General features: G+C 32.3%; 1 protein-coding gene across 1 annotated transcript in view; it reads right to left on the reverse strand.

Annotated features, from left to right (window-relative positions):
• The window catches only part of LOC145254803 (uncharacterized), a 98979-nt gene that overhangs the window by 20125 nt on the left and 53088 nt on the right, over window positions 1-25766 (reverse strand). The window contains exon 2 of the mRNA XM_080113598.1: window positions 22645-22837. Coding sequence (XP_079969724.1) covers window positions 22645-22837 — 193 coding nt within the window. The remainder of the gene's footprint in view (window positions 1-22644; window positions 22838-25766) is intronic.

Consider the following 25766-nt stretch of genomic DNA (forward strand, 5'->3'; position numbering starts at 1 on the left):
GTATGGAATGCTTCAGATTGCTTTTCGACCATCTTGCATGAATCGAGCATCAATTTTTGAGTGGCATAAGAGACTCAAGGAAGGCAGGTAGTCTATGAGGGATGATGAGAGGTGTGGGGAGAGTAAGGAAGTCAGAACATTAAAGTTGATTGACCAAATAAAGAATTTCATGAATAAGAACCGTCATGTGTCTATAGAGACAATAAGTGCACAGTTTGATGTCAGTGTGGGAACTGTACACACAATTATTTGCGAGGAACTGAAGATGTGGAAAATTTGCGCGAATCCACCAACTAGTCAACAACTTCATCCTCGTCACAGACTATTAGAACAAGATGGGCATAAAGACAGCTTCTCCTCCTCCTCCTCCTCCTCCTCCTCCTCCTCCTCCCTATAATGCAGACATTGCTTTCTGTGACTTTTGATTATTCCCTAAGCTTAAGGAAAACCTTACAGACTGTTGTTATGAGACAATTAAGGAGATGAAAGAAGCTGTGACAAGGGTCATTGACACGCTCACACAAGGAGACTTCCCTGGAGTCTTTCTGAAGTTGTTGGAGCAGTACAACAATTGCATTGCAACCGGACGAGATTAATTCGAAGGGGACTAGAGTTTCATCTGTATACTATCAATAAAAGTGCCCATACGAAAGAAGTCTGAAAACTTACTGAAGGCACTTTGTATACACATATACACACACATATAAACACACCCATATATATATATATATATATATATATATATATATATATATATATAAGTGAACGTGTCTGTGCGTTTGTCTGTCTGTGTGTCTGTGTACATTTTCCTTCGCAATAACTGTCAATTTTCAGTCTACAGACTCGAAATTTGATATACAGGGTACTGAGATTTGGGAAAATCTATGTGATCGGTTTTCGACTAGAAATTTGGCTGTTAAGGGGTCAAAATTCAACAATTTGACCTTTGAGAACACTACCAAACTCCTCCCACAATTTGGGGTGTAAACACTGAAATTTTAGATATAGGTTCCTTGGACATGGATCTAACTTAATAACTCGATTTGAACCCAAAACAATAAATGTTAAGGGGTCATAATAGGGGTCAAAGTTAAAAAAATTGACCGTTTTTTTTTTGTTGCTCAGCATACAATTCTAAAACACCCGGGCAACACCGGGCTGAAATGCTAGTATATATATATATATATATATATATATATATATATATATATATCCCTCCCTATATATATAAAATGAACTCAATTTTCCCCTCTGATATTGACGCTAATAGGATTGAAAATCAAGACATTTCATGCAAATGTAATATGCACAAACTGCAGTACGATATCTGAGGTGTGTTATAGGCCTATTACCTCTACACTTCCTCGATAATCATAGATTCCTATATTTTTTCTCGTAAGAGTTCACAGCCAAAATCAGTTAGAATCAATGGAAGTTGTAAAATCTTTTCTCGCTAATAAATTCCTCCTACTCCCGCTGCCACTTACACCATTGCGGAATCGTTCACAAGGGACAGTACGAAGAAACACCAGTTTGGGTTTTCTTTACTTCGTAGTTGCTTAAAAAAATGGAATGGCATTTTAACATTCCTTTTCGTTCTATGTTTTCTACTGGGTGAAACGCACCATTGGACTTAAGCGAATCGAAAGTTTATTTATGCCATTTTTTCTTTCGCTTTCCGCTGTTGTTTTTTATTTTTGTTTTTAAAAACACATTCATTTTTTTCCCTGACATACATACATATATATATATATTAATCGTGACACCCTGCACTGAAGAATCCCGAAAGGATGAAACACTAGTGTCTGAAGGTATTTAATTATTATAGTAAAAAAAATAATTATGACAGCCCCTTTAAGAAATTCATTTCTTACTGTTGAGCACTTTCAGTTGAATTAAAATCGGTCAATTTAGCTCTTATGCATAGATCATCGTATAACGATTAGATCACTTTCTGACTGACGTAATGAACATTTAAAATTAAAATGTTTAAAATTCAACGCTATTTCACGCGGTTAATGGTAGCCGAATGGATACGGTCTCCGCTAATCGAGCCAGAGATATCTCGTGTTGCGGGGTTCGAATCGTTCAGCTGGTGTTAATCGTGACACCCTGCACTGCAGAATCCCGAAAGGATGAAACACTAGTGTCTGTAGGTATTTAATTATTATAGTAAAAAAAATAATTATATATATATATATATATATATATATATATACATATATATATATATATATAGGTGTGTGGGCAGCAAGTTATGTATGCATGTTTGGATGAAGGACACAATTTTCACATTTTCTAATTTTCTTAATTGTTTTCAGGTTGTATTTTTTTTTTTTTACGTGGGAATCATTACTTATCAAAGCCCGAAAGCCACTGAAGGATAACGGTTAATGAATATAAGGTAATGGTGTAATAATCGTTGTGTAAATTAAGTAGAATTTGATTATTTAGAACTTGTTTACATTGAATTTGAAGGCTACCAGGTGGTATTCAACTGGGAAGCAAGCCAGCAGAACAGTGTTCCATAGGCGGGCAGTTCTGGAAAAGAAACTTTGTTTATGGAATCTGCTTTAGACACAGAGAGAGGAGGAAATCATGTATAATGGTTGTAGCTAGTCGAATGTTTTTGTGAAAGTTTGGAAAGGGGAAACCATAGATTGGAGTTCAGTCGAGCACTTACCATAAATATAATGATAGAACAGAAACAGGCTCACGTCTCTTCTTTAGGGAAAAAGTTGCAGGGAAGAGAAAAGAACATCACCTACTAGGTTTCAAAGCCAGTTTTGAACTCTATTAAGGCTGGATAAAGTGCGCCAAGCAGTTCCTGTCCAGGAGTAGCAACAGTACTCCATTTTAGGATGTACTTGTCTCTTATACAGATAGAGGATTGCATCTGCAGTGAGATACCTACTGAAACGGTAGAATGATTGAACCATTTTCCCAGTGATCCTGGCAACAAATTTGATGCATGTGTTCCATTTCAGATCAGGAGTGAAAGTCAGTCCCAGAAGCTTGTCAAGACATGGGCCTTTCTCAAGACGAGAGCCATTCAGTTCAATTGGGGTGTGGTGGGGGTCAGAACGATTATGATGAAAGGAGAGAAGCTTGGTTTTAGATGCATTAAAATTAACCAGCCATTTTTTTCCTCATTGTATCACATGTTCAAGATCAGTAGAGATAGAATCAGAAAGATCTTGATCATTGCTGGCCTTTGAAGTGTTGCCATAGATTGTTGTGTTGTCTACGTAAGTGTCTATGAATGATCTAAGAATGTGATTTTGGAGATCATTGATGAAGATCAGGAAGAGAGTTGGACCCAGGATGGAACCTTGATGGACGCCAGCATTAACACTATGAGTTTCTTATTTCTGTCCATCAACGACTACTCTTATACGTTTATCAGAGAGAGAGGAGTTAAGAACTGAGAGGACATTTCCAGTTATTCCATAGCTGGTGATCTTGTGAAGTAGACCTTTATGCCATACTCTATTAAACGTCTTTGATATGTCAAGAGCTATTGCTCTACAAACGAAGCTCCTATCAAGAGATTCACTAATCTTGTGTGATATAACAGTTAGTACATCAGCTATAGATCTTGCAGAACAGAAACCATGTTGCATGGCACTGTGCAAGTTATATTTACTGAGGTGGTTAGCCCTCTTTTATGTTTATCACAGACTCCAGCAACTTACTTATGATGCATAGGAAACTGATTTGTCTGTACGAAGAATTTTGTATGTTGTATCCAGACATGTTTATCATTGAATGGCCATAAAATAAAGACTGTTTGAGATTTGATTGAAACTCGGTGGACAAATCAGACAGAGTGAAGTTTATTTGTACCAAATATGGTTGGACAGCAAAAAGGACTGAGAATTAATGATTGCACGGCTACACCTTTTTTAATGTGGGGAAGGGTGGGTTAGATGTATACGTATATCCTAATAGATGTGTATCCTTGTATGCACTTATGTCTTAGAGATCTTGTATATTTTATGTAAATGTGAGGCTCAAGTATCGATCAATTGTTGGTCAGCCAAGGTCAAAACACTTCAACAAAGTGACAAGAAAGATGCAATTAAAATTAAACCTATAAAGTTTGTGTTTCTCTGCCAAGTGTCGTATGGCTGTTGTGACAAAGGCCTAATGCTAATTAGCCATAGCTTAAAATCATTGTTATTTTACTGGACATTTTTTTCGGACTTAATTGATTATTATTAGGAGAGAACTTGAATGCCTACTAGACACTCCTTGAGTGCCTAAGGTCTGTGTACACGGGTTTGTAAGGACAACCTGGCATGATGATACATTTCTCTACAAGTTAACCCTGACTAAATATTCAAAATCACATAGTATTTGTGGCTCAAATAAGATTTCCTCAGTGTGACTAATACACTCTGTCTTATATGAGGAATAGTTCACCTTCTCCAAGTGAGGTTACTGCAAGTAACAGCCTGAAGCTGGATATTCCACCAGAATAGATGAATTCTTATTCTGGAATCAAGTATCATCAAGAAGCCACAAGAAAGGAATAATATAAGAAATTAACGGGGTCCACTGATTTCTGAGAACTTCAACTGAAGTAAAATAAAACTAAAGTGAAATTATTGAGAGCTGGTACCCACAAATCATTTCAGGAGGTGAGGGGGGTAGGAAAGAGGAGCAGGACACTATGCCCTCATACATACTAGTTCAAAAGCAAGTTCTTAAATTTATTGTGCGAAAATAGATATGTTAATTTTTTTTTTTTTTTACGGCATATCAACCCTTTTCTTGATTTTTTTTTACATGGTAATCACCACTTATCAAGGCCCGGAAGCCACTCGAGGATAAGGGTTATTGCGTGTACAATAATCAATGGGATAATATCGTAGTAATCGTTAGTAATGGAAATTTGATAAGTGTCTTACTTAAGGGGCGGTTTATCAGGAATTTGTTTATGTTGGACTTGAAGACATCCAAGTGGTAGTCAGGTGGGAAACAGGCAAATGGAAGAGAGTTCCACAGGCGTGCACTTCTAAGAAAGAAGCTTTGTTCATGGAATCTACGTTTTGATTTAAGCACAGATAAAGAATGGGGAAATTTATTGACATGGAAGTAGCAATAAAATAAAGACAGGCTCGCAACGTCTCTTCTGTGGGAGAGAGGTTGCAGGGAAGAGAAAAGGACATCCCCTATTTAATGTTGAATTTGGTAACTTTGGATTTGGTAAAAAGGTTTTATGCTTCAAATTCATTTATATCTTCAAATATTTATTCATTGTGTTTGGTTTGATTGTTATGTAGAGGAAAATTGTTTTTATTTACAAGAAACCTTCTCTGCCACCAATAGCAATAGCCAGTGACTCCCTATCTGAGAGTACATCTTCCAAACTGCTTGGCCTAGCGTTCACAGGAAACATGAGTTGGAATAATTACATTGAAAACATTACCAGGGCCGCTGCAAAGAAGGTAGGCTCTCTCTACCGTGCTAGAAAACTACTGACACCTGAAAGTATCCTGTACCTCTATAAGGCCATCATTCGCCCATGTATGGAGTATTGCTGTCACATTTGGGCTGGTGCATCTGCTGCTAGTCTCTCGCTCCTAGACAAGGTTCAAAAGAGAGTCGCCAATCTGATAGGCCCTGAACTGGCATCTAAGCTTCAGCTTCTGTCCCATTGACGAAACATTGCATCCTTCTGCCTGTTCTACAAGTATTTTAATGGTGAATGCTCTGACGAACTGCAGACACTTGTGCCCCCCACAGCATAGACACCCTCGACAAACCCAACAGGCAGCTAAATCCCACCCCCACACAGTAGATGTAAAAGATCTTTCTACTCCAGTAGTTTCTTCCTCAGAACCGCTAGACTCTGGAATTCCATTCCAGGTCCCTGCTTCCCCAACTGTACTTACATGCAGAAGTTCAAGTTTAACGTGAACCGACATCTTGCTACCCAAATCCCAACATAGTGCCCCAGTAGTTGCTGCCCCTGATAGCAGCCCCCTAACCCAAAGTGGCAATGTGCCTTGTTTGGGGTGAAAATGTAATAAAAAAAAAAAATTTAAAAAATAAAAAAAATTCATGGCTTTGGATGTGGCAGCAAGACTGTGTCGGCTCACAAGTCCAAAGAGACCCAGGTTTGGCTTCAGAAGGAGTGCTACGACTTTGTACCCTTCTCTCACTGGCTCCCCCCTCCTCCACCGACCTTTACCCGCTGAACTATTTTGTTTGGTCATACGTTGAGAACATCACCAACATGACTTCCCACAATACCAAAGCTAGCCTGATTGCTGCCATCCACCAAGTATTCGCGGCACTTGTGGAAAAAGCTTGCTCCAAGTTCTAAACCTGTATCGAGGTGGTGATTGAGGCTGAAGGTGGCTACATTTAATAGATGTCAGCTCTCCTACATAATCAAATTACCAGAATTGATTTTTTCAGCAAAAGTTATAAAATAAAGCTGTAGTGTTGTTTTTTTAGGGCGACAATTTTATCATTTCACTCCGTTCTTAAACCATTTTTGTTGTTCTCCTAAACTATTATAACCCAAAACAGATTTCTAGTACTCCTTTATATATATATATATATATATATATATATATATATATATATATATATATATATATATATATATATATATATATATACACACACACAAGTTAGAAAAGCATTTCATCCAAGGCATGAAAATTGTTAAACAAAATGTTTTTACTATAGGCTTTAAAAATAAAGGTACAAGATTCAATTTGAAATTTATTTATCTTCAAAGTGCACTTTTATAAATTTTACAAAGTAAGGTATAAAAATTTAATATCTTACTTTGTCAAATTTATAAAAGTGCACTTTGAAGATAAATAAATTTCAAATTGAATCTTGTACCTTTATTTTTAAAGCCTATAGTAAAAACATTTTGTTTAACAATTTTCATGCCTTGGATGAAATGCTTTTCTAACTTATATCGTATCTTTTTAAGATTGTATTTTATTTATTTTATTAATTTGGATTTAAAAAAAATGAATGTGGTTTTGTATGTATATATAAAAACTCTCCTACTCTCTATTTCAGTTTGTATTTCTCCTCACACCACAACTCATTTTTGCAACCCCCTCTTTGTATTATTACAGGTCTGAATATTCTATTTCAGTTTGCATTTCTCCTCACACCACAATTCTTTTGCAACTCCCTCTTCGTCATACATGTCTGAATAATGAGAAAATCTGAATTTTTTTAACAAAAACTTTAAAATAATGTTTTTTTAGATTAAATTTGTTTAAACTTCTTTCAGAATAGAAAATCTTTACAATTCAATAAGAAACATATTTCATATAGGTTTCATTAAAAATATTCAGTAGATAGCGAGAAAAATAGAGATGAGAATTTCAAAAGGACTGTATAACTGGTTACGCTCAATAGTAGTCCTTGCCAGCAAAAGTCTTTGTTATTGCTATTCTATTATTATTATTCAAAACATTTTGTGTCCTGCTCTTTCGCACGAGGACTAATATATATAAAATTTATTTATACAAACATTGATGGCTACATATGTGCATACATGTTTCTGTAATCACCCGTGCTGGGGAGATTACGTTTTCCGGCCACAAATTATCCTTGAAAACTTTTTGAGGATAATTACAGAAACATGTATGCACATATGTAGCCATCAATGTTTGTATAAATAAATTTAATATACTCGCTCTGTTTAATCATTGAGCACGTTTTGGTAGACACGTGTTGTTTCATTGGATGAAACTAAACTCTACTGCCATCAAATATATCCAGACCCAGGCTTGGCTTCAGAAGGAGTGCTACGACTTTGTACCCTTCCCTCACTGGCTCTCCCCTCCTCTACAAACCTTAACCTGCTCAACTATTTTGTTTTGTCATATATATATATATATATATATATATATATATATATATATATATATAAGAGAGAGAGAGAGAGAGAGAGAGAGAGAGAGAGAGAGAAATAAAAAGGAACAAACCATATTATGTGTTCATCAACGTTTCACTTTATTTCGTTATTCTGTTACAAACCTATATTTGATTTTCAACAGATACATCTTTTTTCCAGTAAGAATATTAACTGCGTTCATATTTTTTTAAATTACATTAACGACTATATGACGTCACTAAAATTTCCCTCTCTTTAACAGCGCCAGCCCCCCATCCCTCCTTTTTGAATTTCCAACGTCTTTTTCCGTTTTTCTGAAATAGAACTGCGTCACACTGTGCACGTGAAACATTTTCAAATATTTTGTACTGGTATTTTTTGTTTCTCAATCTCATTCATCAAGAGGAAGTCTCAAAATAAAGACGAAACGTTGATGAACACATAATACGGTTTGTTCCTTTTTATTTCTTTATTTTGTCGGAATACTATTTCCATTATTTTCATCATATATATATATATATATATATATAAGAAAAGACTATATATATTTGCACAAGATTTATTATTTTTTTGTCTAAAAGACACAGCAACCAACATGAAAAGACGCAAATGAACTATACAAAATCCTCGTCTGGTCGGCAGAGAGTCTTATTGATTTATATAGAAATATATCTGTTTCCCAATCATCTTCAGTCAAGCCAGATGCAATGACATTAATGGCCTAACAGATCACTTATAGATTATATTAGTGATAATCAATGAATATTCACTGCAACATAAACCTTCAAGATTTGTCCCACCCAAAACCGCATCTCACCCACTCAAAGCCTAAATTTATCAATCTTCCATCTATCATTAGTGTCTTACTGTGCCATTCTCCCATTTACTGATAATAAATGATGATTCTGTATTGCGATTGATTTCTGTTCATTGGTAATTTGGTTTCAAATATTGTTTTTATCAGATTGTTACGAAAGTTCTTTATTTTTATTGGATCTCTTTGAGTTTATTCGTTCGTTGACTTTTAGTTAAATAAGAAATCCATCTGAACTCATCTTTTGTAAGAAAGAAATTCTTGATCTTTCTCTCTCTCTCGACATGTACAAACCTCTCCCTCAATAAAACCTTTAAAACCATCAACAAATCTCCTTGTGTCTCTATTGACGAGTTTTCTTCATCTCGAATTAAACAGCTGACCGAGTCACTGGACGAAAGAAACAGCTACATAAAAAAAAAGTGACGATCAAGAATGAAGACCAGATCACACATGTATATAAAAAAAAAAATATGTGTACTAAACCGACGATTTCTTAATCGTTTATCGATGATGATACACCAGTGTGCACTGAGTACGTGTTTTTACAAAAAGGCTATGTGCTTCTTATGTGCTCTGAACGTTTTTGTTGTTCTTTTATTTATTTATGCAAATGTAACACGAAAGCGATGTAAAATTGATATCATATTAACATCTTGGATTTCAATCTGAATCAAATATGTTTTATTGCTTTTTCACACCAAACAAAGCACAGTGCAACTTTGATATAGGAGGTTACTATTCGGGGCAAGGATACTATGTAGGGAGTTGAGCAGCAAAATGTCTTTACACTAGCACTTCTGCATTTCAGTATAGTCAGGAAATCAGGGACCCGAAAGGGCATTCCAAAGTCTAACAGTTCAAAGGAGAAATTATTAGAGTAAAAGGATTTCTGGTTATCTCTGGATGTTTACTATTTTGCTGCTTGTCTATCTTGGGTATAATATGTGTAAAACAGATCTCTACTGCTAGGGGTGGGATTTTGCTGATTTGTTGGGGGTATTTATGTTGAAGGGATACAAAGGCTTGGAGTTTGTTGGAGCACCTTCCATTAAAATATTTGTAAAACAGACACAGGGATGCAATATTTTTTCAATGGGATAGAGGTTGGAGTCTGGTTGACAGAGTGGGGCCTATTAGGTTGGTGATTCTATTTTGAGCCCTGTCTAGAAGTGAGAGACTGGTTGCACATGCACCAGCCCAAATGTGGCACCAATACTTCATACATCAGTGAATCGTGACCTTGTAGGGATACAGGATTGTATGCTTTGTAAATATATTTCATAGTAAGTCAAGGCAAATTAACACATCTCTCAAGTCCCATGTCTAGCATAGCGATGTCACCCCTAATAAAAATCCATATGATCGTTTTTAATGAAGTACTAACCTTCAAGTAACAGGTGTCATAATTTGAGCTCAATCAGATTATTAATTTACAAATTACGATTATTTAAGTTAAGCTACCGTTTCAAATTTTCAAAACAATTGAAAAATCTAAATGTCATGTGTTCATAAAAACATTAGTTTCTGATTGGGAAAAATACAGTTCAAGCAAAGAAATAGATCAAAGACAACACTGCATTGACAATTCAGAGTGTTGCTTACAACTGTTTCAATGCAACAAAAAGGAAATGTTTTCATCAATATGTGACAATGAATGAAACATGGACCTACCACCTCAAAAGTAAGCTAAATTGGCAGTCAGCCGAGTAGACAGCAGCAAGTGAAAGCCGTCCAAAGCAACCAAAGACACAAACATCAGGAGGTAAGGTTTTTCTGTTCTTTTATGCATAGTTATTAGACATCAATTAAGCAAGATTATCAAAATTTCAATTTCTTCTTAAAACTCCTTAAGCTTTAATTTTTAAAGACATTTTCAAAAATCAAAATTATGTAACGGGTTTTGATCAAAATTGGAATAAGGATTCTAAACATAAGGCTTAGTATCATTATATATTGATTTTAATCTTAGTAAGGCGGGGGGAGGCATGAAAGTAGTGGAAAACTGTTCTATTTGGACATTCTTTTGTCTAAAATATACAAGAAAACCATAAGGAAACAAATGTTGATTAACTCAACTTTAATGATAGACTAGTGCTGGGGGGGGGGGGATGCAGCGCTGCCTGGACATCAAAATAAAAATTGTGATAGCAGGCGGGGGCGTTGCCCGGCAGTAAAATCCTCTTAGATATGGTGAATTGTGACGGGGAGGGGGGGGCGTTGTCTGGACGTAAAATACGTTTAAATATGATATTTTAATTCATCCAGAAAAAATTATGACAGCAGTGGAAGGTGGACCAATAATAAAATCCGCTACAGTATGATATTTTAATGTATAAAAAAAAAAATAAAAAAACGAAGAAAATGTGACTTGAGTGTCATCAGCCAGAATTAAAACGGAGAGCAATATGTGTAAAGTAAAAATAAAAACAGACAAATTAAAATGTTTGCATGGGAAAAAGTTCTAAATATAACGAAATGAAAAAAGTTCTAACTATAACGAAATGAAAAAAGTTCTAACTATAACGAAATGAAAAAAGTTCTAACTATAACGAAATGAAAAAAGTTCTAACTATAACGAAATGAAAAAGGTTCTAACTATAACGAAATGAAAAAAGTTCTAAATATAACGAAATGAAAAAAGTTCTAACTATAACGAAATGAAAAAAGTTCTAACTATAACGAAATGAAAAAAGTTCTAAATATAACGAAATGAAAAAAGTTCTAAATATAACGAAATGAAAAAAGTTCTAACTATAACGAAATGAAAAAAGTTCTAAATATAACAAAATGAAAAAGTTCTAACTATAACAAAATGAAAAAAGTTCTAAATATAACAAAATGAAAAAGTTCTGACTATAACAAAATGAAAAAAGTTCTAACTATAACGAAATGAAAAAAGTTCTAAATATAACAAAATGAAAAAGTTCTAAATATAACAAAATGAAAAAAGTTCTAACTATAACAAAATGAAAAAAGTTCTAACTATAACAAAATGAAAAAAGTTCTAAATATAACGAAATGAAAAAAGTTCTAAATATAACGAAATGAAAAAGTTCTAAATATAACAAAATGAAAAAAGTTCTAAATATAACGAAATGAAAAAGTTCTAAATATAACAAAATGAAAAAAGTTCTAAATATAACAAAATGAAAAAAGTTCTAAATATAACAAAATGAAAAAAGTTCTAACTATAACAAAATGAAAAAAGTTCTAACTATAACGAAATGAAAAAAGTTCTAACTATAACAAAATGAAAAAAGTTCTAACTATAACAAAATGAAAAAAGTTCTAAATATAACAAAATGAAAAAAGTTCTAAAGATAACGAAATGAAAAAAGTTCTAAATATAACGAAATGAAAAAGTTCTAAATATAACAAAATGAAAAAAGTTCTAAATATAACAAAATGAAAAAAGTTCTAAATATAACAAAATGAAAAAAGTTCTAAATATAACAAAATGAAAAAAGTTCTAAATATAACAAAATGAAAAAAGTTCTAAATATAACAAAATGAAAAAAATTCTAACTATAACGAAATGAAAAAAGTTCTAAATATAACGAAATGAAAAAAGTTCTAAATATAACGAAATGAAAAAAGTTCTAAATATAACGAAATGAAAAAAGTTCTAAATATAACGAAATGAAAAAAGTTCTAAATATAACAAAATGAAAAAAGTTCTAAATATAACAAAATGAAAAAAGTTCTAAATATAACAAAATGAAAAAAGTTCTAAATATAACAAAATGAAAAAAGTTCTAAATATAACGAAATGAAAAAAGTTCTAAATATAACGAAATGATAAAAGTTCTAAATATAACAAAATGAAAAAAGTTCTAAATATAACAAAATGAAAAAAGTTCTAAATATAACAAAATGAAAAAAGTTCTAAATATAACAAAATGAAAAAAGTTCTAAATATAACAAAATGAAAAAAGTTCTAAATATAACAAAATGAAAAAAGTTCTAAATATAACAAAATGAAAAAAGTTCTAAATATAACAAAATGAAAAAAGTTCTAAATATAACAAAGTGAAAAAAGTTCTAAATATAACAAAATGAAAAAAGTTCTAAATATAACGAAATGAAAAAAGTTCTAAATATAACAAAATGAAAAAAAGTCTAAATATAACAAAATGAAAAAAGTTCTAAATATAACGAAATGAAAAAAGTTCTAAATATAACAAAATGAAAAAAGTTCTAAATATAACGAAATGAAAAAAGTTCTAAATATAACAAAATGAAAAAAGTTCTAAATATAACAAAATGAAAAAAGTTCTAAATATAACGAAATGAAAAAAGTTCTAAATATAACAAAATGAAAAAAGTTCTAAATATAACGAAATGAAAAAAGTTCTAAATATAACGAAATGAAAAAAGTTCTAAATATAACGAAATGAAAAAAGTTCTAAATATAACAAAATGAAAAAAGTTCTAAATATAACGAAATGAAAAAAGTTCTAAATATAACAAAATGAAAAAAGTTCTAAATATAACGAAATGAAAAAAGTTCTAAATATAACGAAATGAAAAAAGTTCTAAATATAACGAAATGAAAAAAGTTCTAAATATAACGAAATGAAAAAAGTTCTAAAGATAACGAAATGAAAAAGTTCTAAATATAACGAAATGAAAAAAGTTCTAAATATAACGAAATGAAAAAAGTTCTAAATATAACGAAATGAAAAAAGTTCTAACTATAACGAAATGAAAAAAGTTCTAACTATAACGAAATGAAAAAAGTTCTAACTATAACGAAATGAAAAAAGTTCTAACTATAACGAAATGAAAAAAGTTCTAACTATAACGAAATGAAAAAAGTTCTAACTATAACGAAATGAAAAAAGTTCTAACTATAACGAAATGAAAAAAGTTCTAACTATAACGAAATGAAAAAAGTTCTAACCATAACGAAATGAAAAAAGTTCTAACTATAACGAAATGAAAAAAGTTCTAACTATAACGAAATGAAAAAAGTTCTAACTATAACGAAATGAAAAAAGTTCTAAATATAACGAAATGAAAAAAGTTCTAACTACAACGAAATGAAAAAAGTTCTAAATATAACGAAATGAAAAAAGTTCTAAATATAACGAAATGAAAAAAGTTCTAAATATAACGAAATGAAAAAAGTTCTAAATATAACGAAATGAAAAAAGTTCTAAATATAACGAAATGAAAAAAGTTCTAAATATAACGAAATGAAAAAAGTTCTAAATATAACGAAATGAAAAAAGTTCTAAATATAACGAAATGAAAAAAGTTCTAAAGATAACGAAATGAAAAAGTTCTAACTATAACGAAATGAAAAAAGTTCTAAATATAACGAAATGAAAAAAGTTCTAACTATAACGAAATGAAAAAAGTTCTAACTATAACGAAATGAAAAAAGTTCTAACTATAACGAAATGAAAAAAGTTCTAACTATAACGAAATGAAAAAAGTTCTAACTATAACGAAATGAAAAAAGTTCTAAAGATAACGAAATGAAAAAAGTTCTAAATATAACAAAATGAAAAAAGTTCTAACTATAACGAAATGAAAAAAGTTCTAAATATAACAAAATGAAAAAAGTTCTAAATATAACGAAATGAAAAAAGTTCTAAATATAACGAAATGAAAAAGTTCTAAATATAACGAAATGAAAAAAGTTCTAAATATAACGAAATGAAAAAAGTTCTAACTATAACGAAATGAAAAAAGTTCTAAAGATAACGAAATGAAAAAAGTTCTAAATATAACGAAATGAAAAAAGTTCTAACTATAACGAAATGAAAAAAGTTCTAACTATAACGAAATGAAAAAGTTCTAAATATAACAAAATGAAAAAAGTTCTAACTATAACGAAATGAAAAAAGTTCTAACTATAACGAAATGAAAAAAGTTCTAACCATAACGAAATGAAAAAAGTTCTAACTATAACGAAATGAAAAAAGTTCTAACTATAACGAAATGAAAAAAGTTCTAACTATAACGAAATGAAAAAAGTTCTAACTATAACGAAATGAAAAAAGTTCTAACTATAACGAAATGAAAAAAGTTCTAACTATAACGAAATGAAAAAAGTTCTAAATATAACAAAATGAAAAAAGTTCTAACTATAACAAAATGAAAAAAGTTCTAACTATAACGAAATGAAAAAAGTTCTAAATATAACGAAATGAAAAAAGTTCTAACTATAACGAAATGAAAAAAGTTCTAAATATAACGAAATGAAAAAAGTTCTAAATATAACGAAATGAAAAAAGTTCTAAAGATAACGAAATGAAAAAAGTTCTAAATATAACGAAATGAAAAAAGTTCTAACTATAACGAAATGAAAAAAGTTCTAACTATAACGAAATGAAAAAGTTCTAAATATAACACAATGAAAAAAGTTCTAACTATAACGAAATGAAAAAAGTTCTAACTATAACGAAATGAAAAAAGTTCTAACTATAACCAAATTAAAAAAGTTCTAAAGATAACGAAATGAAAAAAGTTCTAAATATAACAAAATGAAAAAAGTTCTAACTATAACGAAATGAAAAAAGTTCTAAATATAATGAAACGAAAAAAGTTCTAAAGATAACGAAATGAAAAAAGTTCTAACTATAACGAAATGAAAAAAGTTCTAAATATAACAAAATGAAAAAAGTTCTAACTATAACGAAATGAAAAAAGTTCTAACTATAACGAAATGAAAAAAGTTCTAACTATAACGAAATGGAAAAAGTTCTAACTATAACGAAATGGAAAAAGTTCTAAAGATAACGAAATGAAACAAGTTCTAAATATAACAAAATGAAAAAAGTTCTAACTATAACAAAATGAAAAAGTTCTAAAAATATCAAAATGAAAAAAGTTCTAACTATAACGAAATGAAAAAAGTTCTAAATATAACGAAATGAAAAAAGTTCTAACTATAACGAAATGAAAAAAGTTCTAACTATAACGAAATGAAAAAAGTTCTAACTATAACGAAATGAAAAAGTTCTAAATATAACTAAATGAAAAAAGTTCTAACTATAACGAAATGAAAAAAGTTCTAACTATAACGAAATGAAAAAAGTTCTAACTATAACGAAATGAAAAAAGTTCTAACTATAACGAAATGGAAAATGTTCTAAAGATAACGAAATGAAAAAAGTTCTAAATATAACAAAATGAAAAAAGTTCTAACTATAACGAAATGAAAAAGTTCTAAATATAACAAAATGAAAAAAGTTCTAACTATAACGAAATGAAAAAAGTTCTAAATATAACGAAACGAAAAAAGTTCTAAAGATAACGAAATGAAAAAAGTTCTAACTATAACGAAATGAAAAAAGTTCTAAATATAACAAAATGAAAAAAGTTCTAACTATAACGAAATGAAAAAGTTCTAACTATAACGAAATGAAAAAAGTTCTAAATATAACGAAATGAAAAAAGTTCTAACTATAACGAAATGAAAAAAGTTCTAAATATAACGAAATGAAAAAAGTTCTAACTATAACGAAATGAAAAAAGTTCTAACTATAACGAAATGAAAAAGTTCTAAATATAACAAAATGAAAAAAGTTCTAACTATAACGAAATGAAAAAAGTTCTAACTATAACGAAATGAAAAAAGTTCTAACTATAACGAAATGAAAAAAGTTCTAAATATAACGAAATGAAAAAAGTTCTAAATATAACGAAATGAAAAAAGTTCTAAATATAACGAAATGAAAAAAGTTCTAAATATAACGAAATGAAAAAAGTTCTAACTATAACGAAATGAAAAAAGTTCTAAATATAACGAAACGAAAAAAGTTCTAAATATAACGAAATGAAAAAGTTCTAAATATAACGAAATGAAAAAAGTTCTAAATATAACAAAATGAAAAAAGTTCTAAATATAACGAAATGAAAAAAGTCCTAACTATAACGAAATGAAAAAAGGTTATAAACTGTAAAAAATAAAAAAAAAAAAAAACATGTTTAAAAATGTCAAATAAAAACTACTTAAATGTGATATTCGTTCAAAACAGACCCGAACACCTAAAAGGCAAGTCTTTAGTTGGTCCGCTAGAGCACTTTTACCTAATGTTATAAACTTAGTTTCATTAAAACGTCATCAAACATTTCACTCTGCAATTCGTCAACTTCTTTTTTGTTATTAGTGTTTTTTGCGTTGATTTTAGTGTTCCAAATTGTCGTATGAAATAATGAATTAAAGAAATTTTAAACGTTAGAAAAAAAAAAAGAAAATGAAAATAAGTTTTGTTTTAATTAAAGAATTAAAGAATCGGGATTTGGAATTTTTTTTTTTAAATAAAAGTTTAACCCTCAGTTTATTTAAACCGCTGATTTAAAAAAAAAAAAAAAAAAAAAAGATCGAAATAAGGAATTTTTTTTTTTTTTTTTTTACATTTTCACCCCAAACAAGGCATGTTGCTATTTTGATCTAGAGGGCTACTATCAGGAACCTAAGTTGCAGGGGTACTATGTAGGGAGTTTAGCAGCAAGATGTTTGTTCACATTACACTTGAACTTCTACATGTCAGTACAGTTGGGGAAGCAGGAAAGCGGAAGAGAATTCCAAAGTCCTGCAGTTCTGGGGAAGAAGCTATTAGAGTAAAAGGCTTTCTTACATCTACGGATCTCAATTGTATAGGGGTGGGATTTTGCTGCTTGTCGGGTTTATCGGGGGTATTTTCGTCGAGGGGGTACAAGGGCTTGTAGCTCGTCAGAGCATCCACCATTAAAATACTTGTAAAACAGGCAGAGGGATACAACATTTCGTCGGTGGGACAGGAGCTAAAGTTCAGATGACAGTTCAAGATCTATTAGGTTGGGACTCTCTTTTGGACCCTGTCCAGGAGCAAGAGACTAGTACCAGCCCAAGTGTGACAGCAGTACTCCATACACGGGCGAATGGTGGCTTTGTAGAGGTACAGGATACTTTCAGGCGTAAGTAATTTTCTAGCACGATAGAGAGAGCCCACTTTCTTTGTAGCAGCCTTAGCAATAACCTTGATGTATCTATTCCAACTCATATTTCCTGTGAACGTAAAGCCAAGGAGCTTGAATGAAGTGCTCTCAGGTAAAGTATCTCTAGCTATAGCTATTGGTAGCTGGTAAGGTTTCATGTAATTATTAAAAGATACTAGCTTTGTCTTGGCAACGTTGAATGTTACCATCCATTTTTGACCCCATTCCACTACAGACTGAAGGTCTTCCTCTAGTTTTTTGGCCATTACCTTAGATATATGCTCATTAGTTTTCCCCACGTGCCTGCTATAGAGCATGGTGTCATCAGCAAATATACCCATCTCGGAGACAATTTTATCAGGCAAGTCATTTACGAATATCAGAAATAACAAAGGTCAAAGAATCGATCCCTGTGGCACACCCGCATTTATATCAAATTTTTTGGACATATGCCCATCGAGGACAACCTGGATTCTTCTCTCATTTAAGAAGGATCTAATTGTGCTAAGCATTCGTCCATTAATACCATAGGATTTTATTTTCATCAGAAGATCATCATGCCATACCCTGTCAAAGGCCTTAGATATATCTAGGGTTACAGCCCTCCCCTGCTTTATCCAGTGCTTGGTATAAACATTCAGAGATTACAGTTAAAATATCTGCAGTAGAACGGGGTTGCCTAAATCCATATTGGTGGTCTGACAGAAGTTTAGCAGCTGTAAGGTGTTGGACTAGAGCTTGATTAATTAAGGACTCAAATATTTTGGCGAAAAGAGGGAGGAGGCTAATTGGGCGATTATTGAATGATACCACAGAAGCAGTTTTCCAGCAGCCAGGAAAGCAAGATTTGTTTAGGCATTTGTTAAAGAGTTTAGAGAAAACAGGAGCGACCTCGGTGGAGCATTTTTTAATAGCACAGCCGGGATGAGGTCAGGTCCACATGCTTTTGAGGTGTCTAGGTTTTTTATAATATTGTTGTTTTTTTTTGTTTTAATATAATTAGCCGCCGGCATAAAAATTCTGAGTAAATAGTACAAATGTCTACCAGTAGGCGGGTGCAAACCTCAAGACTAATGGTTATGAGACAACCTTCTAATCCATTCAGCCATAGCACTGATTATTAGGATGTTGAAAATTCTTGTATTTAAACTAATTCACAGAGCAATGGTTAACACATGTGAAGATGTTGAAATTGTTTAGAAAGAGACGGTTTTAGGTGATTCCCCTCGTGAAATAAAATGAAATTTCTACACAAAATAATTGTCCATTTCTTCTAACTTTTGGATATTATTTGTCCAAGAGATCGTTTTTTTCTAATGATGACGAGTTGGTGTGTGTACAATGTGCATGAGAAAAGTTTTTAGTGGACATACAAACACACGCACTAACACAGATAGTTCCCCTATAATAGAAGATGGAAAATGATTTATATAATAGACTAGCGGGGGTGCCCGGCGTTGCTCAGGTGTTTGTAGGTGTAAAAGAAAAAAAAAACTTTTGGTAGGTAGGCTTGAACCCGATGCCTTGAGATCAATAGCCTGATAACTTACCGCGATGCTACGAGGGCAGAGAAGTGAGAATAGTTGAAATTAAATTATTAAAAAGTTAAGTGACATGTGCATTAATTTAATGAGGTCAAACATCACGCCATAGAGGAAAACCAGCTCCCCATAAAGAGGGGAGTGTCCAAATGAATAGCAATTGTCTGATATGAGGGGTTTCCCTGGCATTGATCAAAGTTGATTGCTTTTCTGGACCTCCCGGCACGAGTGCCAGGTAGACAACTTTGTTACAGATTCAGTTTCGCTTTTATACTGAAAAGCCAAAACAAATACGCGGGGAGTAAAAAATATCGAGAAAATAGCGTGAAAGAGTCGCTCAAATAAAAGATAGACACGACCTCCTTTCATAAATAAGAGATATTATAATCTAGGAAGTATATAAAAAGTTCTAAGAATTAGTGATGCGTCCGAGCGCCCCCCCCCCTCTCCAAAAGCCTTTGCTGGACAAACACAAAAAACGCACACACAAACACACATTTTCGCTTTTATATTATAGAAGATGGAAAATGATTCCAGATAATTTAAGAGAATGTTTTTATTATAATAAAATAAAAGAATGTTTATTCAAAATTACATGCAATCTTTCTTTAAGATATTGCAAGTTATTTTTAGCTGACAACAATAAAGTTTTTTCAATATTAATGCTAAATGATGATAATGGCGTTCAATGCATGAATCATAAAATTGATAAAATCTATGGAGATTTTTTTTTTTTTAATTTTTCCTCCCAACGTTTCATTGATTCGCCCCGTTTCATATTTTGGAAAAATAGTTACAATTTTAATTGCACTGCAGACAATAATTTAACAATTGATTAATCGCAAATAGAACAGGAAAATTATCTTTTTATATTAATTTTTTTTTAATGACTAAAAAAAAAAATTAAATTTTCTCATCCTCAATTTTTATAAAAGAAATAGAAAGAAAATTAACATTTTTGTTTTACTGTATTCATCATTTCAAATGAATTTGTTTTCAATCATTTTGATTATTTTTTTTTTAAGCTTCTTGTTTGTTTTTAGAAAAGTTTATTTTATTTTAATGAAAATTATGTTTGAACATTTGTAGAAAAACTGTTCAGAGATTCACACCTGTGTGAACTGGGAACTTGAGGGTTAATGAAATTTTTTAGGTGGACGATAGGATCTTTAAAAATTAATAATGATGGTTGAAACTGGATAAAATTTGATCATCTTGGTTCAATTTTAATGATGTGTTTGTATCTTTTTTTACTAGCATGTTGACTTGCTTATCCACATTTCGATGAATTAATTTTCCATATAGGTAGATATATTTGTATGTCTATGTATGTGTGAGAGGGGAGCGTTCCAAAAGTAATGCTTCCTATTTTTTTTTTTATTTTGCCCAAATGGACAAGAGGGATTACAAATGGCATTGTTATGATGACTGAACTTATGCATTCATAACCTGAAAGTATCATCTCTCTGTTGGGGATATTGACAGTGCGAAACTCTAAAAAAAAAAAAAAAAAGAAAAAAGTAACTTCTGCCATGGACATGTGTCAGAAGTAAAGACGCGTAATTGAATTCCTGGCAAAAGTGATTTGAGAATGGTGGTGATTATATAGAAATAAAAGGTTGCTCATTGTAATAGTACTACTCCCGTCTTCGTAGCTATTCAACTTTTTTTTAGCTAAAAAATAAGAAGTTTTATTTTGGAACGACCCTTGTGTGTAATACATATTCCAAAACGAGTAATAAAGTCTACCTAAAAAACACTTTGGTTAAAGCAAATATCAAGGTTGATTGTTGGGAGAAGTTGCCTTTTCATCATTCTTTGTGACAGAATTAGTGGAGAATGGTAAGGCATCATTTGAAAAGAACTGCATCCATCCTGATAAAATCAAGATGAACTCAAAAAGTTTGGTATCATTCTATTAGAATCTTTGAGATCTTAAACCGATTTGACTTTTGACCTCTAATGAGTGTGAAATGTTTGTCACAGTAATAATGCCCGTCTCAGAAATCATTAAAAAAAAAAAAAAAAAAAAAAGAAATGGAATATTTTTCATGGTGTTTCTACATTAAGAATCTGTGAAAATGGCAAAGGCTCCAGGATTCCCTCCATTTTTCAAACCAAGTAAAGAACAACTGACCCGTCTATCCATTTTGCTGGAATATATATCACTTAGACCACACCACAAGACCATTCAAGATTTATCAGCTGTTAATCCATGAACAAAAAAAACTGATTGACCATGGGGATCTATCTTTTCTTTTTTTTTTCTTTTTACATGGAGGTCACCACTTATCAAAGCTCAGAAGCCACTCGGGGATAAGGGTTATTGTGTGTACAGTAATCAATGGGATAGTGTTGTAGTAATCATTAGTATTGGAGATTTGATAAAGTGTCATTACTTAAGGGGGCGGTTCATCAGGAATTTGTTTATGTTGGACTTGAAGACATCCAAGTTGAAGTCATGAGAGAAACAGGCAAGCGGTAGAGAGTTCCAAAGGCGTGCACTTCTAAGAAAGAAGCTTTGTTCATGGAATCTACGTTTTGATTTAGGCACAGATAAAGAGTGGGGAAAATTATTGACAGTGGTTTCAGATAGACAGGTATTTATTGTGAAAGATTGGCGAGGGGGACCAGAGATTGGAGCTCAGACGAGCACTAGCCATGAAAATAACGATCTGGAATTAATATAACTTTTGTAAAATCTCAAGAGGCTTGCAGTCACATCGTGGTAGCTTATATCCATATTTCAAAGAACTCCGCTAATTTTGTGAGTGATCTCTCTCCCACAGAAGAGACGTTGCAAGCCTATCTTTGTTTTATCATTATTTCTATGGCAGGTGCTCGTCTGAACTCCAATCTCTGGTCCCCCCTCGCCAATCTTTTACAAAAAACACCCGTCTAACTGAATCCACTGTCAAAAACTTTCCCCACTCTTTATCTATGCCTAAATCATGAACAAAGCTTCTTTCTTAGAACTGCCCGCCTGTGGAACTCTGTTCCGTCTGCCTGCTTCCCTCCTGACTACAACTTGGATGTCTTCAAGTCCAATGTAAACAAATTCCTGATGAACCGCCCCCATAAGTAGACACTCTAAAATATCCACACTAACGTACTGTACTTACAATAACCCTTATTCCTGAGTGGCTTCCGGGCCTTGATAAGTGGTGACCACCTTGTAAAAAAAAAAAAAAAAAAAAAAAAAAATCTTTTTTCTTAGCTAAAGATCTTTCCCATTACAGGCCTGTCGTTTGTAATATGCACCTATGCACGTCACTAAACATGCAGCACTGTGCATGTTTACATTATTACACTGTTATAAAATTTTATCATTATGTATAGCAGCACATTAATACGTATCCATTTCAAATATATTCTTTGCAATTTAAAATAATTAGTCTTTCAGAAATTATGAAAATCTATTTGAAGACCAAAGCAGTGTTTACAAATACAGAAAGGAGGTGAATACAAACCGGTTTGGTATATTGTGGGAAACTTTTGCTCCAGCTCCAACTAAGATCCTTAAGGAAGACACAGAAACTTGGCCCATCAGACATTTGCAAGCCGTAGAATGAAGAGGTGTGAATCCGCGGTTGTCCTGGCAATTAATATGCGCTCCATATTCTATGAGAATATTAGAAATTCTGTCTCTTTCTGTGTTGTTGCCTAAAAAAAAAAAAAAATTATTTCAGACAAGGATTGATAATTTAGGCATCATTTTCATTAGTGCTATACTGAAGTGGCACTTACACTAGGCCAGTTGAACCAGCTTCCTCTGAAAGAGGAAGTTTCATGGGAATATCAAATTCACCAGCAGGTCCCTCGTCGCATGCATATCTATTTCCCCCATTCTCTATTTGCGCCTAAGTCTAAACGCAGATTCCATGAACAAAGCTTCTTTCCCAGAACTGTACCCCCTGTGGAACAATGTTCCGCTTACCTGTTTCCCAGTTGAATACAACACTGTAGTCTTCAAATCTAATTTAAACAAGTTCTTGTTGATCCGTCCCCATAAATAATCAAATTCCACCCAACTTACACCATAAATGATTACTACACTACCACCTTACATTTATTAACCATTATCCTCAAGTGGCCTTCGGGCCTTGGTAAGTGGGAATTCTCAAAGTATGGCCAACAATGTGATTCCTGACGTGTTCAAATTACACGTACCCTAATCACATTTGGTAACAAAGAAATTCTTAAATGAATTATTTCATTTATAACCTGTTTATTTCATCATTATTTCTAACTTGTATTGTCCATTCTTTTAACTGACATATTTAATATCCAGTTATTTTTAAAACAATGAACAATCGCTACACCCTTTAATTGAATATTCATTATCTTCTTTTAACTCTTGCTTACTGGGTTCGATTCTATCCGTTTCCAAATATCATTTTTAAACTTATCTAGTTTATTCTTTTACTTACTAGGGTCTGTCCCCTTCTCATGTAACATGTACAACATTACGCATTTCGAGGACATAATATGCAAATGGATAAATGCACTCACACAACTGCTCACATATAAACACACTGGAAAAGGTCTCATATACTGACACACTAGTGTTCACGCAGAATTTAAAAAAAAAAAAAACTATGTTGGAATGTAGGAGATAGTGAATGTCTGTGTTTATGTATTTTAGCAATTATTATTGATTTTCCTGCAAAGATTTAAAGCAGGAGGGAGTTTTTAATTTGCAAAATTTTCTTAAATCTGTCGAATTGAAATGCATCTGTATTATTTAGACTATTATTCTCAAATACCTTTTTGGCCTTGATAAGCATCAACTCATTTGCAATATATAAAATAGATAACATCTTAAATACCAAAACTGAATGATGAGGTTTCAAACTGATGCTTCCATTAACCCTTATCTTCAAATGAATTTAAGCTGTAATAAGTATGACTCCTCAAAAATAATTTTTTTTTTTTTGTTTTCAAATCTCCGAACCATTATCCTCCCTCATAATTAATTTTCTTTCATCCAAATATTTAAGACCGACAGACATTAGACGGTAACAAGTGGGGAGAATATGCGGGCAATGACTCGGTGTCACCAATGACTGTAATTTACCTTGACCGTAAAACGCGGCACTATTCCACCCACCACCAATTTGCTGCATCTGTTGACATAATAGACGCCGATGCTACTCAAACCGAGAAAGGTTAGAGGTCACTCACGCAACAAAGAAAATACTTTCATAGATACGCTAAAGAATGCATGACTAACTCATCTGGATGTCCACCTAGATAGATTATCAAACTCGTTTATAAAACAGATTGTCTGTCTGTTTTATAACTACTTTGAGGTTATTAGACCTAGGAACATGAAATTTGGTAGATATGATCCATTACCTATTCAGATTGTTCTAAGTGATTCATACTAGTTAACCAAAAAAAACAAAAAAAGTTGCCCGTTTTTTGACTAGCCATTGAATGAATAAATATATACGAAATACGTCTAATTAAAAACACCGGTTTAATCTTGAAACAAATAAAAAGAAAAATACATTAAATAAAAGGGGGAAAAAATGGAACCTTGTCTAGTTTTGAATCATTTCCTTCTGTGATATTTAAGGAATTTTATGTCTTTTCTTTCTCTCTCACACACACACAAGGTGTCTTCAATAAGTTTCTAAACTTTTGTACAGGCATTTAAATATTGTCATAGACTCTTGAAAATTCAATATATTATTGCTATACATCTTATGAGATTGACTGACCAATTTTTACGATTTCAGCTTCAAATGAGCAGCTACAGTAGGAATCGGAATACACCCTACTAAAGCCTGATTGTCAAAGCTAGTGAATTTCAAAGATGCAATCCGTACATGAGGACACTTTAGAAGAACAATATGCAATAAAATTCTGTTTTAAACTTGGAAAAATGCCACAGAAATGTATGGAATGCTTCAGACTGCTTTTGGACCATCTTGCATGAATAAAGTTTGTTTTTGAGTGGCGTAAGAGATTCAAGGAAGGTAGGGAGTCTTGTAAGGTTTGGGAGAAGTAAGTCAGAACACCAGAGTTGATTGGTCAAATAAAGAATTTCATAGATAAGGACAGTTGCGTGTTTATAGAGACAATAAGTGCACAATTTGATGTCAGTGTGGGAACTGTGAATACAATTATTCACAAGGAACTGAAGATTTGCGTAAAGTTTGTCCCAAGGGTGCTCAGAGAAGATCAGAAAGAAAGACATGATAACAGCAGGGATATGGTTGAACTGATCAATTCAGATCTCACAGTTCTTGATGAGCTGGTAACCTGTGATGAAAGCTGGATCTACACAGAGACCAAGAAACAGAGTTCCCAGTGGAAGCATGCTAAGACTCCCAGATCCAAGAAGGCCAGACAGAGCAAAGATTCTGTTAGATGTCAACCACTGCCAAACGAGTCAGTAGCATTTCCACCAGTTTACAACTCCATCCTTGTTACAGACTATTTGACCAAGATGGGCATCAAGACAGTTTCTCACCCTCCCTATAGTTCAAACCTTGGTCCCTGTGACTTTTGGTTATTCTCTAAGCACAAGGAAAACCTTAGAAGCTGTCATTATAAGACAATTGAGGAGAGACTGTGACGAGAG

Source organism: Euprymna scolopes, chromosome 30 (genome assembly GCF_053919585.1).
Source record: "Euprymna scolopes isolate OS-2025 chromosome 30, ASM5391958v1, whole genome shotgun sequence".
NCBI classification, from domain to species: domain Eukaryota; kingdom Metazoa; phylum Mollusca; class Cephalopoda; order Sepiida; family Sepiolidae; genus Euprymna; species Euprymna scolopes.